The sequence below is a fragment of the Peromyscus maniculatus genome, chromosome 4 (genome assembly GCF_049852395.1).
Source record: "Peromyscus maniculatus bairdii isolate BWxNUB_F1_BW_parent chromosome 4, HU_Pman_BW_mat_3.1, whole genome shotgun sequence".
Lineage (NCBI taxonomy): Eukaryota > Metazoa > Chordata > Mammalia > Rodentia > Cricetidae > Peromyscus > Peromyscus maniculatus.
This window is the reverse complement of record NC_134855.1, coordinates 95805277-95824250: the sequence shown is the minus strand read 5'-3', so window position 1 is coordinate 95824250 and position 18974 is coordinate 95805277. Positions and strand designations below refer to the sequence as shown.

At 42.9% G+C, this 18974-nt stretch overlaps 1 protein-coding gene across 11 annotated transcripts in view; it reads left to right on the top strand.

The window, feature by feature from the left end:
• Positions 1 to 18974, top strand: part of Fsip1 (fibrous sheath interacting protein 1) — a 131865-nt gene that overhangs the window by 6514 nt on the left and 106377 nt on the right. For all 11 annotated transcript variants that reach the window (XM_076570337.1, XM_076570335.1, XM_042275941.2 and 8 more), the window contains 5 exons: positions 807 to 955; positions 2044 to 2137; positions 11319 to 11423; positions 12748 to 12872; positions 15216 to 15326. In XM_076570337.1, coding sequence (XP_076426452.1) covers positions 807 to 955; positions 2044 to 2137; positions 11319 to 11423; positions 12748 to 12872; positions 15216 to 15326 — 584 coding nt within the window. The remainder of the gene's footprint in view (positions 1 to 806; positions 956 to 2043; positions 2138 to 11318; positions 11424 to 12747; positions 12873 to 15215; positions 15327 to 18974) is intronic.

Here is an 18974-nt window from a genome sequence, read left to right as displayed (position 1 = left end):
ATATGCATGTCATTCAGATACAAATTTGCCTCAGTTTACTAATTAAAAGGAAGAGAGGATGCATTGGGCTACAACGAGGACCGAGCAATGAGGAGGACTGATCAGTGCCTGTGAGAAAAGAACTTGTCACTCTTCCCATTGGGCAAGTCTACACATGGCAGTCACTGTTATTATTTTATCATTAGTTATTAGGTTGTCAGTTAAGCCCTGAATGACAAAACTTCTAAAGTCCTTAATTTAAAATAAGATATCACCTGCTATCGTCTTCTTACAAACATTTTTATGTGATTCAGGAAACAAAACAAAACAAAACAAAACAAAAAAAAAAAAAAAAAAAAAAAGAGAGAGAGGGGTCAGAAAAGGGAAAACGGGTCTCGGGATGTGCTGCCCTCTACTGTGGCTCTCGGGTACATGCCTCCTCTTTCAGTTAGTCTGAAACAGTTTAGAACAGGGTCCGTGTCTCAGTCTTTACTTTTTGTTTGGTAGGTTTGGATGTAGACAATCTAGCAGGATGAAGGAGAAACAACTTCTGTGTCCAGTGCTGTAACTTATGACCCCTTTGAAGGGTTCAGTGATCCCACTGTAGAATGGAGATAAATGTCTGCCTCTCAGTGTGACTGGACAGTTAAATAAAAAGACACTCAAGAAATCACTTGGTCCACGAAGTTAGTACTTGATACTAAGTGTAGTAGGCATTCCCATTGGCCATAAGTATCGGCGGATGAGAGAACAAAAAGTAAAAATCAAAACAAAACTTTGCTGTTTTATCCAACTTCAAATCCATTTCTACCTTTAACGCAACGCAGGTGTTCTTGGGGGGCCAGATGCTCAGCTTCAAAATGCTATTCGTAAGATGCACAGACTGGATAAGATTCTGGCCAAAAGACAATGCAGAGAAAAGGAAGTTAAAAAGCAAGGTGCAGAAATGAGAATGAAGCTGTGGGAGGAACTCAGGGTAAGAGCTGTGAGTCAGTTTCCCCTAATAATGAGGAAAGTGTGGCCTGTGCTGGTGGTAATGTGGTCCTGCCTTATTGATTTATTTCGCAAAAGTAGTGGGCGTGCGTGCGTGCGTGCGTGCGTGCGTGCGTGCGTGGATATTTTCTGAAACCAGGGATGATAATGGGTCTGTGACATTCCAGCCCTCTGGCCCTGCTCTGGCATGCTCGTCGCCTATGGGCAAGCCCAGCAGACCTGTTGCGGGGCTCCCTCCCTCCTGGGCTGTTCCGACTTTCCTGAGAAGTTACAAAATGGCTTCGGCCTGGGCCGTGCCCCCTTTGCCTCCGTGTTGCCACATTTCTGGAGCCTGATTCCAACTTTCCTTGGCCTCCGCCGGCCTCCTGTGCTCCATAGCACGGAGAGGTTGAAGCTGAATAAATGTTGGCACGGACTCAGTTGTAATTCACTCCTCCAAGGAGAGCAGCTGTGAGTGAGCGGCCCTGTAGTAACACACTGCCCATTCTGAGGGCCATCCTTAGCCACTGGCTAAACCCAGAGGAGTAGGGACATGCTGGTATGCGCTTCCTAGGAAGACTATCTGGGTGAACAGAAAGAAAACGGCTGCCAGATGTAGACAAGAGGATGATTTTGTACCATTTAGCCAAAAACGTGGATCTGTTTGCTTTTTGCTGAAACACAAAACAAATTTTAATTTGTATTGAAATAAGAATTACAAATAGAAGCATAATAAAACATGAGACCAATCTTGAAATTTCAATTTGATGGGATACCCATGGATAACTCAATATATACATATGTATGCATATAATTCAATATATATGTACATATATTTGTATGTACCTGTGCATCTCTCTCTATCTATCTATGAAGATACTTTAAGCAATGTGTATGTAAGTTTTTTTCTGGGAAAACCTATTGATGGAATTTTGGAGACACAGGAAATATTAGCAGATTTCCTAGGTAAAGGAATGTAAATGACTGAACCTTCCTGTGTGCATACACAGTTGAGAACTGGGTTAGATTAAGAACTGGCTGGTATATTTACTTTCCTTTTTCATATTTAAACTTAAACTGTTCTCCCATCAGTCTGCAAAAAATACTGAAGACTTGGAAAATGACGAAGAGTCGGAAAACACAAAAAGGTTTTTGTGTCTGACTTCGAAATCTGCAGGAACAGCTGGTGAGTAGAGGGAGGTCCCTAGTGCTCTTATCCGGGGTTGGCGTGTGCTGCCCCTTTTCTCTGAGAAGAAATCATTGATCACCTTAGGTAGGATAGTAGGGAAGTATCTGAGAGTAGATATGTTTTAGTGTTTTTTTATTTTTTCAATTTATTTATTATGTACACAGAAGAGGGCGCCAGATCTCATTACATATGGTTATGAGCCACCATGTGGGTGCTGGGAATTGAACTCGGGACCTCTGAAAGAGCAGTCAGTGCTCTTAACCTCTGAGTCATCTCTCCAGCCCCCCTGTTTTAGTGTTTTAAGGGCTGTTCTATCTGCAGGGGTGAGAGGGAGAGAGCAGAGGAAACCCTGAAGTAGGACCCGTGTGTCTGCACTCACTTCCTGTCCCTCTTGGATCCTCTAGATGCTGTTTTATGCCCTCAGTCTCTCCTCGCTGAGGTCTCACTACGGATCCCTCAGTCCTGCGCAGCCTTTTTGTAAAGCTCTATTGCTGGTTTACCTGCTGACTCACAGCCCTCCTTCTGAGGCAGCCAGTTTGCTTCTTTCTTTGCTTTTCTTTGTTTTCTCCCTCCCTCCGTCCCTCCGTCCCTCCCTCCCTCCCTTCCTCTGCAGTAGGATAGTTTCAGAATCTCCTTTCATATGCCACATAGGTGGCAGTCCAGTTTTGTGTGGCCAGGGACGCTCTAAGCAGGGCCTCTGAGTTCTCTGAGAAGGCTGAATTCCTTTTGTCCTTTACAAAGGGGATGTTTAACATTTCAGAACCCCAAATGCCTGATTCGGGGCTATGGGAGGAGTTCTGGCGGAGGTGTGGTTTGAGGGAGAATATCTCTTCACACGTGTTCCTTTGGGGGGGGGGTTGAGGGGGTGTGGGGGTGTGTGGGGGGTGGTAGCACCGAGAGCTCAGAACCTTGAGTGATTAGTTTTTTTTTTCCCCCAGTAAAGAATTTCTTTTATTGTTTTTAGTGTTTCTGCTGAATGTTTATTTTCTCCCATCATGCATCTTGTCTGTGATGGACTAGCATTTCAGTTTATGGCACTTTAATGTTTCAGCTTAAAGCTTTAGGGTATACTCATTACTATTGAAGTAAAAAGAAAATGAAAATGTCACCTGATACCAAAGACAATATACGAGAGAAGAATAAACAAATAAAAAGAAATATCATTATATGATGTAAAATATAAACTCTAAAATATATTAATACATATAAGTATCGCATATTTAATGTGTTTGCGAATGTACATTTTACTGTTAATCCACACTGGGCAACCTGATTTCCTATTTTATAAACTGTGCAGAGCAGTTGGGGTTTACAGTGCCCCCCACTGTTCTCCTAGGAGTCTGGGTGCTCCATCTGCACTGCCCCCTCGATATGGAAGGACTTCTTTGTAAATGGACTTCTCCAAGTCTCTACTGGTTTAATGAAAGTGATAAAACATACACTGGAAAAAAGACAGCCTATTGAATGAATGGTCCTGGCAAAACGTGATAGCCGTCTGCAGAAGAGTGAGGTTACAGCCATATCTCTCACCCCACACAAAAATCAACTCAAATCAGACCAGAGACCTTAATTTAAAACCAAGGCCCTGAAGGTGCCAGGGACAACACTCGAGGACAGAGGCGTCGGAAGGAATGTCCGACGGAACCCCGGCCACACAGAAAATAGCTCCGAGAAATGACACATGGGATTTTGAGAAACTGAAAATGCCTCGTGGGCCCATGATATGATTCCGTGGGTAAAGACACTTACACACAAGCCTGAAACGCAAGTTTAATCTCCAGGACGCACAGGGTAGGAGGAGAGAATTGACTCCTGTAAGTCACCCTCATACCACACACACACACACACACACACACACACACACACAAACACACACAAATGCACGCACGCACAAGCACATGCAATGAGCACACACACACACACATATAAATAAATAAATATATATTAATTAATTAAAAAGCTTGTGCACAACGAAAGAAACTAACTACAAATTGAACAGATAGCCTATAGAACAGGAGACACATTTTTTTTTTTTTTGCCAGAACAGATAGTTCTCAAAAGGAGAAATACAAATGACCAGTAAATATTTTCAAAAGTGCCCAACATCCTTAATCATAAAGACATACACATTAAAACTACGTAGGTATTCTATCTCACACGAGTCGGAAAGGCTGTCGTTTGGAAAACATATGACCAGTGCTGGTGAGGCTGTGGGGAAAGAGGAACTCTTCCTCAGTCTTGGTCGGGGTATAAACTGGTGAAGTCACCTTGGAAATCAGAGTAGACGTGCCCCCCAAAGGACAACTAGAACTGTGCTACAGCCCAGCGACACCACTCCTGGGCATCCACCCAGAAGATTCCATGTCCTGCATGGAGTACAGGCACACTTAGGTTTGCTGCGGCTCTCTTCACAGTAGCAAGAAAATGGAATCAGTCTAGCTGTCCATCAGAAGGGGAATGGATAATGCGACTGTGGTATGTGCGCACAATGGGGTTGTACTGAGCGGTGAAAATGAACTTTTCAGGCAAAGAACCGATTTCCAGGGAGGCAGCCCAGTCTCAGAAAGACAAAGAGGACATGGCTTTGTCCCGTGTGCCGATCCTAGATTCTGATTTTTACGCATGTGTGTTTATGTGGGAGCGAGTGTGTGTAGAGGCCAGGGAACTAGAAAAGGGCCCAAGGGAAGGGGAAAAGCAGCGTCCGGGGACGCAGTTGGGGAGGGTAACAGAACAGGAAAGCAGGCCAAGCCTCTGGAGGCATTCTCAGTGAGCATTTCCTTCTTCCTAGCGTGGGTCAGGTTGGCATACACCTAGCTGGCACACTCCTATCTCCCGTAGAGTGTTCCTGTGTCCCTTGCTATGACCGGGAAAGTGCCAGCTATTTGTACATTGTCCACTGGGTGGCAGCATCTAGTCGCAGCCCATTCTTAAAGGAGCAAAGCTCTTAGCGTGGGACCTAGTTTGTGTTGACTTGGAATTAAACACCCAGAGCTAGTTCCTCATGATTCCTAAAAGTCTTCCCCAGTAACAGTTCCTCGGAGAGACTGTGTTCTGCCTCTTCGGCAGCTGCTCGCCTTTCTTCTCTCTTAGGAGTCTAGTCTTGAGCATTTCTCTCTTAGGCTGTTTGGTTTTATCCTTTTTCTTGTCTTCCTGCTATCCTTATTTCCCTGTGGCGTAATTGTACTAGTTATCTATTGCCACATAACAAATTAACTCAGAATCTGGCCTATTAAAAAAACAAAAAACAGTTCTGCCCTTAGAATTTCAGCCATCTTGGAGGAGTGTGACTGGGTGATTCTGACTAGGTTTCCTCATGACACAAGTAGGTGATCCTCTGAAGGGGCTCCTGGAGCCCAAAGCTGCTTCTAACATCACTCACAATACTTCCTGGAAGATCTTAGTTCCCTGCTCACCTTTGGCTAGCCTCTTAAGTTCCTTATGAATTCCATGAATTCCTCTGTAAAATATTTACTAATAAACAAGGCAGCTTGTATCCCTTAATACGGGAAATACATACTCAATAGACTGGGTTCTTTTTAGCATTTCCATGATTACTAGACAACATTAACAAGAATATGGTGTCTCACATATGATCGTTCATATACCAGGGAATTTGGCGGGTTTCACATATTTATTAGCTATTCATTGGTTTTATATAGCTCTTTGCTGTATCTACTTCAGTTGGTGACTACTTCAACATATTTTCACAAGTTCTAAGTGATATGGAGAAAAGACAGACTTTTTATGAGTTTATGATTAACTGTATTATTTATAATTTACAATTATACTCTATTATGTAATATTTTATAATTAATTAGATCATGTTATTCATTGTGATTATCTTTAGTTGTATACCTTGGATCTTGTTAATTTTGAACTTATTAGCCAGAAAAATGTTAATTTTTGTGTCTTCAATAATTGTTCTCATTCTCAACACTAACTGAAGACTTAGTGTTGAAGATTATTCAGCCCATTTCAACAGCTAGTTAAATTATTATAGATTTCTTGATAAAATTAACATTTTTAAATTAATGGATTTAAATAATGAATCTATCTTTTATTCCTAGGTCAGCCCTTCTTGCTTATGGAAGATTATTCTTTTAATTGGTACTGACTTGACTAGCTGAATTTACTCAGAAGTTCTGTCCTCTAAAGCAGGATGGGAGGCAGAGAGGCGACTCAGGGGGTTAAGGTGCTTACTGCCAAGCCAGAGCTTACGGTGAAGGAGGGTGCCAGCTCCCTCAGGTTGTCCTCTGACCCCCACATGTGCGCTATGGCATGAGCGTGCCCACACGTACATACACATCTATGCACACAAACAGATAAACGAGAAAGGATTAGGTTTTGTATATATGTGTGGTGTGTGTGTGTGTGTGTGTGTGTGTGTGTGTGTGTGTGTGTGTGTGTACACGTGTGAACATTTCTATGTGCATGCCCGGATGTTGTAATGAGAGGGTGAGAGTATGGATGTATGTGCTTAGATATAGTAACTTCAGAAAATCAGTGGTCATGGCACCCATTTATTTCTATGCTTTGAAACAGTTTACAAAACATGGGGATTATCTGTTCCCCCAAAAATCTGAACGATTTCACTGGGAAACCCATCTGGCTCAGGTCGTCTCTTAGAGGCCATTCTCTGACTCTTCTCGGCTTCTCTCAGGTCCACTGTCCTCCCATTTGATGGTTCTTCCCGAGTCAGTTTGGGCAGGAGTCCTCACTCTGGATTTAAAGTCTCCACATACACAATAAGAAAAACCCCACTAATGCAGCATATCAAATCCATATCTTAATAGTAATTCTCCATATTATGTATCTTCTTACTATGTCTAATTTTGTTCCTGATTTTCCCTACTTGAAAAAAAAAAGGAAATTAATAAAAAAGTAAGCCTTTTAATTTTAGCAGAACTCCAAATTCACAAAAAACTTACAAGGATGGTACAGAGATTTTTTTTTTTTTCTGTCTATACCAGCCCATCAGGGGTACATTCATGAGTGTGGTATGTTTGAAGTGAACCAGTAACTGGTACGATCTTATTAAGCAAAACCCAACTTTATTCACATTTATTTATTAACTTTCTTTAATTTTGCCTAATGTTCTTCTCCTGTCCCAGGATCCCACGCAGGACACCACATTATATTAGCCCTCATGCTTCCTTGTCTGTAATGATGTTGGCAATTTTGAGGCGCACTGGTCTGGCATTTTGTAGCATATCCACCAGTTGGAATTGAGCTCATGATTTTCCCATGATCAGACTGGATTGCCCACTCTTGGGAGGCAGATGACAGAGTTAAGGTGTATGCTCATTACGTCACGGGGTTAACACGCGTGCCACCCTGTTGATGTTGATATCCCTCCCTGGCTGAGGAAGTGTTTGTCCGAGTTTTCCGTTGTAAAGCCACTCCATTTCCCCCTCTTCCAGCTGTAGCTTTCATGAGGAAGTGGCTCTGTACAGTTTCTATCCGAGGAGTGGGGAGCCATGCTTTGCCCCACTGAGAGCAGACTATGGGCCTACACTATCCTGCGTTGTTCCGCAGGGAGCGTTGTCTGTTTCTCTCCGACTCACTCAGTTGTGTCAGGACTAGGCTGGTATCAGTGGATTTTGATCTCTCCTGTGAGTTGGATTGGCCCCACCTCCCATCTGTCCGTTAGATGGTCTCTGAGCTGGTACCCGCGTCCCTTTGCCCCCTGCTGTCACTGTGGGGTTTGTCTTGTTTCTCTTGCTGGGCACATCTCATCTTTCTTGTTTCTGACTCTTCTATATTCCCCACCCGAGTCTTGAAACCAGCCATGTCTCCAAGGAGCCTGATTCCTGTCACTGGAGAGTGGTATTACATGTCGGCATCTGGGTGCCAGGTGGAGTTTCCTCTAGGAAAAGAAATGTATGTGTGTATGCTAACCCATACACACACATGTCTATACGTATGCCTGTATGTGGCCGTTTCTGGATGAGCTAAAATCGAGTTCGCACACACTCATGTGTCTGCCTGTACTCCATCACCCGGCATGGACAACTGTGGTTTAACCCTCTTGCTAATCTGTATTCCAACGTTGAGAAACCTGTTCCCACCTCCCGCCATCTCTTTACTCAATTATTCAGTTGCACGGGACACAAACAGTATCGCTAACCCACAGAAAACACTTTGATCACCTGGAACGTAGTTCTCACATTTAGTTTCTGTTGCCTTTGGTCTTTCAGGATCCATTCTTCAGAGTTAGAGTTTTGGAGTTAAGCGGGCACCTTTTCATATGTTTCTATTTAATGAGATTGTGTTATTCATTTGTCATACATTTGGATTGTCTTGCCACATTTCTGCAATCCACATGCCAATTCCTCAATCTCTTAAGTGATCTTTTCAAAAGATCTACAAACATTGATTTTCACTCTATGTACTGGTGGTAAATGCTTTTTAAAAAGGCATAGTGCCAACATTCACAATTACCGTATTATATGGAATAGTTTACTGCCCTAAAAGAGTCCATTGTGTGAACCCTCATTCAACTCTCCTTCCTTCCCCAACCTCCTAGCTGCCACTGAATTTTACTCTATTTATAGTTTTGCCCTTTCAAGAATGTTGTATGATTGGAATTTTCAGTGAAAGCCTTCTGACTGCATTCTTTCACTTAGAGGTATGTACTTATGGCTTTTGCTGACATGGTAGCTAAACTTTTTTCTTTTTTGGTTGTTATGAATAATACTTCATTCTATTGATTACTGTCTGTTCTAGTTGCATTTTGTTGTTGTTGTGATAAAATACTCCGACAAAAAGCAATTTAGGGGAGAAAGAACCTTGGTAGTTCACAGTTCCCTGTTACAGTCCATCACTGGGAGGAAGCTTGTGGCAGAAGCTTGTCACATCACATCCGCAGTGAAGGGAGGAAGGTATACACGAACCTCTTGCTTTCTTGTGCTCAGCTCTATTTATCTACTCCTATGCAGTTCAGGACCCCCCGCCTCGGGAATGGTGCTGCCCATAGTGGACTGGATCTTCTTACATCAATTAACTTAAGGCAGCACCCCCAGACATGCTCACAGGCCAATCCCATGTAGAAAATCCCTTACTGAGACTCTCTTTCCAGGTGATTCTAGGTTGTGTGAGATTGACAGTTAAAGCTAACCTAAGGAGCTGTCAATATTGTTGTTGTTGTTGTTATTATTATTATTATTATTATAATAGATAGAGACTCTGACTGGAACCTGAGGCTCAGTGATTCATCAAGGCTGACTGGCCAATGAGTCTTATGGATTTTCCTGTCTCTGTCTCTGCAAAGCTGGGATTACAACTGTGCACCACCACACCCAACTTCCTTTGCCTGGGTTCCAGAGCTTGCACTGAGATGCTGTGTTTGTGCAGTGGGCACTCTACCACCTAAACTATCTTTTCAATCCCAAAATGTTTAATTTTAATGAAAAACAATTTATCAGTTTTAACTTTGTGGATAGTGTGTGAAAGTTGTTTTGTTTTGTTTTGAGTCTCACCATGTAGCCCTGGTTGGTCTGGAACTCACTATGTAGGCTGGCCTCGAACTCACAGAGATCCAGTCGTCTCTGCCTCCTAAGTGGTGAGATTAAAGATGTGCACCACCATACTTGTCATGCTTTTTAAAACAAAAGATTTCAGTGGCACAAACTGGCAGATTCAACATGTCATGTTAAGTCACTGAGAAAACTGATTTTTAAGATGGTTTTAGGGCTAGGAAGTGGTGGCCCACGCCTTTAATCCCAGGACTCAAGGAGCAGAGGCAGGTGAATCTCTGTGAGTTCGAGGCCAGCCTGGCCTACACAACAAGTTCCAGAACAATCAGAGCTATTACACAGAGAAACCCTGTCTCAACCCCCCCCCCCAAAAAAAAAAAGATTGCTGTGGGAGAAAGAACACCACGACCAAAAGCAGCTTGGGGAGGAAAGGGTTTAATTCAATCACACTTCCAGGTACATCCATCTCCAAGGGAAGTCAGGGAAGGAACTCAAGCAGAACTGGAACCTGGAGTCAGGAACTGATGCAGAGGCCATGGGGGAGTGATGCTTACTGGCTTGCTCCTTGTGGCTTTTCTCAGGCCCACATGCATAGGGATGGTACCACTCACAATGGGCTGGGCCTTCCCATGTACTTGTCTATAAGCAAAGCTTAGGGAGGCATTTTCTCAACTGAGAGTCTCTCCTCTCAAATGACTTTAGCTTGTGTCAAGTTGACATAAACCTAGCCAGGACAAAGATATACAGCGATTAAATTGACTAATATGACAACAAAGAAAAAACTGTAGTCAAACAAAATATGTTGAACATTGCAATGTCCTGTTTTCTTCATGGAGCTTAGCTCAAGAGAAGAACGCTAACTTACATGAGGCTCCCAATTACATTCTCTCTCTCTTTTAAATTAAAAAGTGTGTGTGTGTGTGTGTGTGTGTGTGTGTGTGTATGTATGTGTGTGTATGTGTGTGTGTGTGTGTGTGTGTGTGTGTGTGTGTGTGTGTGTGTGTGTGCAGGTTGATGGGGAGTGCATACCATAGCTCATGTGTGGAGGTAGAGGACCCTCCATCTTTTCTTGGAATGGAGCTCAGGTCATCAGGCTCGCACAAAGTGCCTTGGCCTATGGATCCATCTTTCAGGCCTTGTCTTTTGTTTTTCTGAGACAGAGTCTTATGTACCCCAGACTGGCCTTGAACTTGCTGTATCTCAGACGATGACCCTAAACTCCTGGTCCTCCTGCGTCCTCTCCCTGTTACTGAAATCTCAGTTACCCGCTACCATGCCTAGCTCAAAGACAGTCACTAGTGGCCGACTCTACACTTAAAATCTTCAACTTGGAGGCCTAAAATAAAGACGGAAAACATAATTCTGTTACTGAGTGTGTGCAGTGTCTGTATCACAGTCGGGATCTGCCTAGGTCATGGGTAGAGAATGGTGATGCTCTAGCGGGCTCTTGTGCATCCAGGAAGTGCCATCTTGCTGTCTCGTCTAGGGAAGTGCTGTCTGGCTGTCCTCAGCCATTCGTTCGTTTCTGTGGCTCATGTGATGATGATTGCCATTTCAACTTGGGAGTGATTTTTTAAACAACAGGTGGTGTGTGTGGAGGGGATTGAGGAATAGTAGAGGGGCATTCAGTCCTCTCGTCAACTGTGTAAATCATTTTGTTTTGTATAGATTGAACAAGTGCTTTTTTTCTCTTTTTGTGTCAGGAGAGCCTTTACACTGTGAGCCTGAAGACTCCTTCTTCTCGGTGTTTCATACTCAGATTCCTCCAGAAAATTATGAAAATTGCGTCGTGCAGACTATCAAGAAGGGTATGTTTAATTTGTGTGATTATATAGATTGCCACAAGAGGATGCTGGATGTATATGGAAATAGCCGTGGATGAAGGGACTTGGTATAATTTATAGGAATGGACAGATGTAAGTAGCTAGAGATTAAGGTGCAACATAACAGTTGAGGTTGTAGCTCAGTGGCCGAGAACTTGTCTAAGACATGACACGTCCTAGGTTCAATCACAGCATTACAAACTTATGTGGCATATAATCCTTTGTGAGTTGACCCATGTTAAAGCTACCTATGGAAACTTCATTATTGCACTCTATTACTGGGTGTTTGAAATTTTGCATGATAGTTTTTAAAAACTAATCTGTAGAATTTCTGTTCCTCTGGCTCTTAGAGTCTTTTTTCACAATTGTAATTATGTAATCATTTTGAATTTTTCAATACTAGATTTTACCTGTGAAAAAAATGAAAAAATGAGCCATTGATCGAAACAGAAAAGAAACCTTTTTCAAATACAGAAAGGATTTCCTCTTCCATAACCCTCTCTGAGCCTAAAGTGCAGGGGTTGTCTTGTGGATGTATCATTTGGGGTTGAACACCCCTCCATCATTTGTTCTCTGCATTTTGATTGGTTGTGAGAGAAGGAGAAATAGTTTTCTTCAGGAAAGAGCCTCCCTATTGGTTATCCAATACCAAGTGGTCAGCCCTGAAATCATATCATACAAGTAACTTTATGTGGACTGAACAGGTTGCATATAAATGTTTATTTATATATATTTATGATATATTATGTCTCAACAATTAAAGGAAAAGAGGCCATAATTTGAGAGAGCAAGGCAGGTACCTGGTGGTGGTGGTGGTGGTGGGGGTGGTGGGGGTGGGTTGGGGGTTGGAGGTAGGAAAGAGAAGGAGGGAAATGATATAATTGTATTTTAATTAAAAAATTATTTTAAAAAGTAGGCTGCCACTGATAGAAATTTGGCTTAAAGAAGATGGGGAGAAAATAAATCTAAAACAAAGACAGAGTACATATTGTGTTTCTGGGTCAAGAATTTAAAAATTATTTGCTGGGCAGTGGTGGCTCACGCCTTTAATCCCAGCACTTGGGAGGCAGAGCCAGGTGGATCTCTGTGAGTTCGAGGCCAGCCTGGGCTACCAAGTGAGTCCCAGGAAAGGCGCAAAGCTACACAGAGAAACCCTGTCTCAAAAAACCAAAAAAAAAAAAAAAAAAGAATTTAAAAATTATTTATTCTATATGTGTTTTAAAAATATATTTTACTGTATACTTAAAATGAATTTTAGTATGACTCACAATTATAATTATGAGATCATCTTGAACTTTTTCAATACTAGATTTTACCTGTGATGTGGAAAAAAATGAGCCACTGATCAAAACAGAAAAGAAAGCCTTTTCAAATACAGAAAAGATTGAGCTTAGGAGTAAACCCAGCCAGGATTTTATTAAGCGGAACATTGAGGTGGGTATCTCACGATTCAAGCGACAATGTGGGAGTGAGCCGGGGGCAGAGAGGGTCCCGGGGTGTGATCTATTCATTGTCTCTGTGTGTGTGAGTGTGGGTGGTGTGGGTGCGTGTGTGCATAGGTGGGTGGGTACACACGCCTGTGCAGGCCCTCTAGCCTAGTTACACCACATCACCCATCCTGCCTTGCCTGCTCTGCCTCCTTCAATCCTAGTCTGTCTCTTTCAGAACTGCTAGCTTCAACTAGAATTTATTTTCTCATTCAGAAATAGTCTAGTTTCTGAAATGGAAAGAGCTTTGAGCTCTCCTCCGGATTTTAACTTGCACATCAATAAAGTGTGCATATGTGTGTTTATTTATTGACTCATTTTTGTTACAAGACTTGATATTGTAGCGACTGCATTTACCACTTGTAGTAGAAAACGTTCTTGGCAGAGCAGCAAGCCTGGCTTAGAGAGACCAGCTGGTAGTCTACCTCCCTCTAGTCCCCCTCTGGTCCCCCCTCTGGTCCCCCCGCTTGGTCACTATCCTCGATTCAGGGGTTCATCCTTGGCGCACCACAGTCCAGGCAGCCTGATTCGGTTTGTCTTTAAGGCAGACACAGATCAGTAAAGAGCACAGGGACTCCTTTATTAGCCCAGAATGCGAATTAATTAATCTATAAGGAATGTCTGTGGGGTGGACAGATGCTCACAGTGACTACTTGGACAGCTCGTCACTGGGAAACCACGTTGATAAAGCATCAGCAAGACGAGAGAGCTGCGTTCTCAGCTCGGGCCTCAAGCTCTTCTCACAGCTGGCATGCCATGCCAGGCAGCTTGGTTCCCGAGTCCAGCTGCCACGGCCAGGCTGGGCTCTGCGAGGCTGGGCTCTGCCACTGTCCACCTTCTGTGCCCCATGTCCGTGTAACTTCAGGGACCCGTTTCCACCTTCATCTGCCCTCGTCGCTGCTGGCCCATTGGATCCTCATGGACTCTTTTATTTTCCAAGAATAGTGGAGTTTTCTCTGTTTCCAAGTTCTTGCTAATCCACACAACAGCTTCAATTTATATTCCCCTTCTCTCCTTTTAACAATATCAATGGAATATTTATTTAAATGCCTTATATGATATTCTAGAAATTAACTAATTTATTTTTGAGATAAGCCCAGGCTGACCTCACATTTCGTGGGATTATAAATATGCACCATGATGCCCAGCTTTCTGAGGTGCCAGAGAGTGAGCCAAGGGCTTCATGCATGTGACATAAGTCCTACCAACTGATTTATATGATCAGCCCCGTGTAGATGTAACCAACTGTCTTATTAAATAAGAAACACAGAACCAATGCAAAGAAGAAAGCCAAGAGGTCAGAGCTAAGAGCTAAAACCTTACCCTTCCTACCTCTCCAAACCAGAGCTACTTCTGTGTGTCTGTCTTTTTATAGTGTTTCTGTTCTGCCTTCTCATTGGTTGTAAACCCAACCACATGACCGTCTCGTCACTGCCTGTCTATAGATCTCCAGGTTTTCTATGATTGGTATTGAGATTAAAGGCATGTGTATCCAATACTGGCTGTATCCCTGAACACACAGAGACTTACCTAGCTCTGTCTACCAAGTGCTGGGATTACAAGCATACGCCACCACTGCCCTGCTTTCCTATGGCTTGCTAATAGCTCTGACCCCCGGGCAACTTTATTTATTAACATACAAATAACATTTTAATACAAATAAAATATCACCATAGCCCTGACATTCTAGAAATTTAAAAGCAGTTTCACTAAGTGGATGGGCGGTACCAGAAGTATCCAAGAGTAACCGTCTTGGCGTCTCAGCCAATGTTTTTAGGCTCCTACATCTGCATATCTATATCCCCTATATCAATATATCTATGCATCTACCACCTGTATCTATGTATCTGGAGAAAGAAGTTTGAAAGTAGCTTACATTAAAAAATTTTATAATATAAAAATGACTTTTGAAGTTAATAAGAAGGCCTGCCTGGAGCCAGTGAGATGACTCTGGGTAAAGGTTCTTGCCCCAAGCCTGAGTTCTATTCCTGGACTCACACAGTGACAGAAAGGTCCCTCAAGTTGTCTACTGACTTCCACATATGTGCTGTAGCCAACCAATGCGTGCACACACACACACACAGATAAAAGAGGACTTGGATATACTGGAAATACCTGCTTGGAGAATGATCATTTATAAAAGATTTATCGTAAAATAAAATTACTTAGCAAATCAAAATACTAATCTCTCAAATTTTAAAACAGTGTATTTGTAGAATTTTCAGTTTTTATTTTTACTGGACTATGCATTGCACTGCATGTTTATCGTTCTTACTAATACATCCTGTAGTTGGCCAAGAGTTCAAGAAGCCCGGTGGTTATGATTGACAGAGAGCGGAAAAGGCTGGATGAACTCCTGAAAGGCCTGGACGATACAGATTCAGGACTGTCCAGTTCTGAGGTATGTAAGTTTGGACTGTCAACAACTTTACCTGTCTTGATCTTTATATGCCATTCGACCTCTTAGCACAAGTTTACAATTTTCCAGGTCGAAGACACTCTCTGCCTTATAAAATCCTAATGTTTTCAAATTTATTTCCTCAAAGAAACATGCTCTCGTGTGTTACCTGAAGCACCTGGCACTGTGGACTGACTTTTATTTCCCAGGCTGAATAGGGATTTGATAGGACTGGAATGTCTGGGCCTGCCCACGTCCTTGTTATGTGTCAGAGGCCTGCAGCCAAATTGGAGACCAGGACACACAGGTGCCGAGGGTAGTGTTCACTGGAGGTTCCAGAGCAGTCTGTGCGCAGTGATAGCTGTGGCCACAGGGACGCTGTACCAGATGAACACTAGGCCCCAGCTCCGTGACTGCCCTGCCTGCCAGAATCCTGCGAATTTTTGAGAGAAGCTGGAAAATCAGATTTTTAAATGGGAAACATGTGCTTTAAATGTCAACAATTAATTCCCATGGAAAAAATTCTGTGTGGACAAACATAATAGCCCTTCTTCCACTCCAAATCCAAGGCAAATGCCAGAGCCTCACAGATTACAACCTTTGAAGGCCCTGTGGGTGCTGGGTGCAGGGATGGAGGCCAGGGCTGGGTGACGCACACTGCTACACACCACGAAATTCCGAGGTCACCTCAGCTTCGCTCATCAAGGTAATTGTTTTAGTTTATTAACAAAAACTTTGGTAGCAGAATTAGACCCCCGGGTGTCATTTTTAGTTATTCACTGTGGAACTGGGTGAGCCCCTTCCTGTTAGGGTGGTCAGTACATGGTACCTCTCTCTCTAACTGCTCTTGCTATGCCGACAGTGAATTGTTGTGATTAATATTGTCTGGCATATTGGCTTAGTTAGTATTGATGTTTTATCCCTCACGTATGTTAAATTGCATAGTATCAATTTAAACAATATTTTTGTTATTTTAGACTACTTTTTGTTGTTATATGAAATGACCACTGATAAAACTTGGAACATTTCCTGACTTCAAATTACGTATTTTTTTTTTTTTTTGGTTTTTTTTTTATTATTATTATTATTATTTTACAACACCATTCAGTTCAACATAATAGCCACAGAATCCCCTGTTCTCCCCCTCTCGCCCACCCCTCCCCCCAGCCCACCCCCCATTCCCACCTCCTCCAGATCAAGGTCTCCCCCGAGGACCGGGGTTGACCTGGTAGACTCAGTCCAGGCAGGTCCATTCCCCCCTCCCAGACCGAGCCAAGTGTCCCTGCATAAGTCCCAGGATTCAAACAGCCAACTCATGCAACGAGCCCAGGACCTGGCACCAATGCACAGCTGCCTCCCAAACAGATCAAGCCAACTGACTGTCTCACCCGTTCAGGTGGCCTGATCCAGTTGGGGGCCCCTCAGCCTTTGGTTCATAGATCCTGTGCTTCCATTCATTTGGTTATTTATCCCGGTGCTTTATCCAACCTTGGCTTCAACAATTCTCGCTCATATAAATCCTCTTCATACTCACTAATTAGACTCCCAGTGCTCCACCAGGGGCCCAGCCGTGGATGTCTGCCTTCAGATTCCTCAGTCCTTGGATGGGGTTTATGGCATCACTATTTGGGTGTCTGGCCATTCCATCACCAGAGTAGGTCAGTTCCTGCCGTCTCGCGACCATTGCCAGCAGTCTTTTGAGGGGGTATCTTTCTGGATCTCCGTGGGCCTCCCTAGCTCTCTGCTTCCTCCCCTTCTCACCTTCCCATGTGGTCTTCATTTACCATGGTCTCCTATTCCTTGTTCTCCCTCTCTTTTCTTGATCCAGCTAGGATCTCCCACTCTTTCCCTCGACTGTCGCCCTTCATTGTTCCCACTCATGACCAGGCTATTCATGTAGATCTTGTCCATTTCTCCGTGTCTTTTTTGGGGTCCCGTTTTCCAGGTAGCCTCACTGGTGATGTGAGTAGCAGTCTAGTCATCCTTGTTCCACATCTAGCATCTTCCTATGAGTGAGTACATACCATATTTGTCTTTCTGAGTCTGGGTTACCTCACTCAGGATGATTTTTTCTAGATCCATCCATTTGCCTGCAAACCGTGTGATGTCGTTGTTTTTCTCTGCTGAGTAGTATTCCATTGTGTATATGTGCCACAATTTATTTATCCATTCTTCAGTTGAAGGGCATCTAGGTTGTTTCCAGGTTTTGGCTATTACAAACAATGCTGATATGAACATAGCTGAGCAAGTGCTCTTGTGGTATGATTGAGCATTTCTTGGGTATATGCCCAGGAGTGGTATAGCTGGATCTTGGGGGAGATTGATTCCCAATTTTCTAAGAAAGCGCCATATTGATTTCCAAAGTGGTTGTACAAGCTTGCATTCCCACCAGCAGTGGAGGAGAGTTCCCCTAGTTCCACATCCTCTCCAGCATAAAGTGTCTTCAGTGTTTTTGATCTTAGCCACTCTGACAGGCGTAAGGTGGTATCTCAGAGTTGTCTTGATTTGCATTTCCCTGATGATTAGGGAAGTTGAGCAATTCCTTAAATGTCTTTCAGCCATTTGGGATTCCTCTGTTGAGAATTCTCTGTTTAGTTCTAAAGCCCATTTCTCAATTGGACTGTTGGTCCTTTTGATGTCTAATTTCTTGAGTTCCTTATATATTCTGGATATCAGTCCTCTGTCAGATGTGGGGTTGGTGAAGATCTTTTCCCATTCTGTAGGCTGTCGCTTTGCCTTGTTGACCGTATCCTTTGCTCTACAAAAGCTTCTCAGTTTCAAGAGGTCCCATTGATTGATTGTTTGTCTCAGTGTCTGCGCTACTGGTGTTATATTTAGGAAGTGATCTCCTATGCCAAGGCGTTCAAGACTATTTCCTACTTTTTCTTCTAGCAGGTTCAGAGTGGCTGGATTTATGTTGAGGTCTTTGATCCACTTGGACTTAAGTTTTGTGCACGGTGACAGATATGGATCTATTTGCAGCCTTCTACACGCTGATATCCAGTTATGCCAGCACCATTTGTTGAAGATGCTTTCTTTTTTCCATTGTACACTTTTGGCTTCTTTGTCAAAAATTATATGTCCATAGGTGTGTGGGTTAATGTCAGGGTCTTCAATTCGATTCCATTGGTCCACATGTCGGTTTTTATGCCAATACCAGGCTGTTTTTATTACTGTAGCTCTATAGTAGAGCTTGAAGTCGGGGATTGTGATGCCTCCAGAAGTTGTTTTATTGTACAGGTTTCTTTTAGCTATCCTGGGTTTTTTGTTTTTCCATATGAAGTTGAGTATTGTTCTTTCCAGATCTGTGAAGAATTGTGTTGGTATTTTGATGGGGATTGCATTGAATCTGTAAATTGCTTTTGGTAAGATTGCCATTTTTACTATGTTAACCCTGCCTATCCATGAGCATGGAAGATCTTTCCATTTTCTGAGATCTTCTTCAATTTCTTTTTTCAGGGACTTAAAGTTCTTGTCATATAGGTCCTTCACTTGCTTGGTTAGTGTTACCCCAAGGTATTTTATGTCATTTTTGGCTATTGTGAAGGGTGATGTATCTCTAATTGCCTTCTCAGCTTCTTTGTCCATTGTATATAGGAGGGCTACTGATTTTTTTGAGTTGATTTTGTATCCTGCTATGTTGCTGAAGGT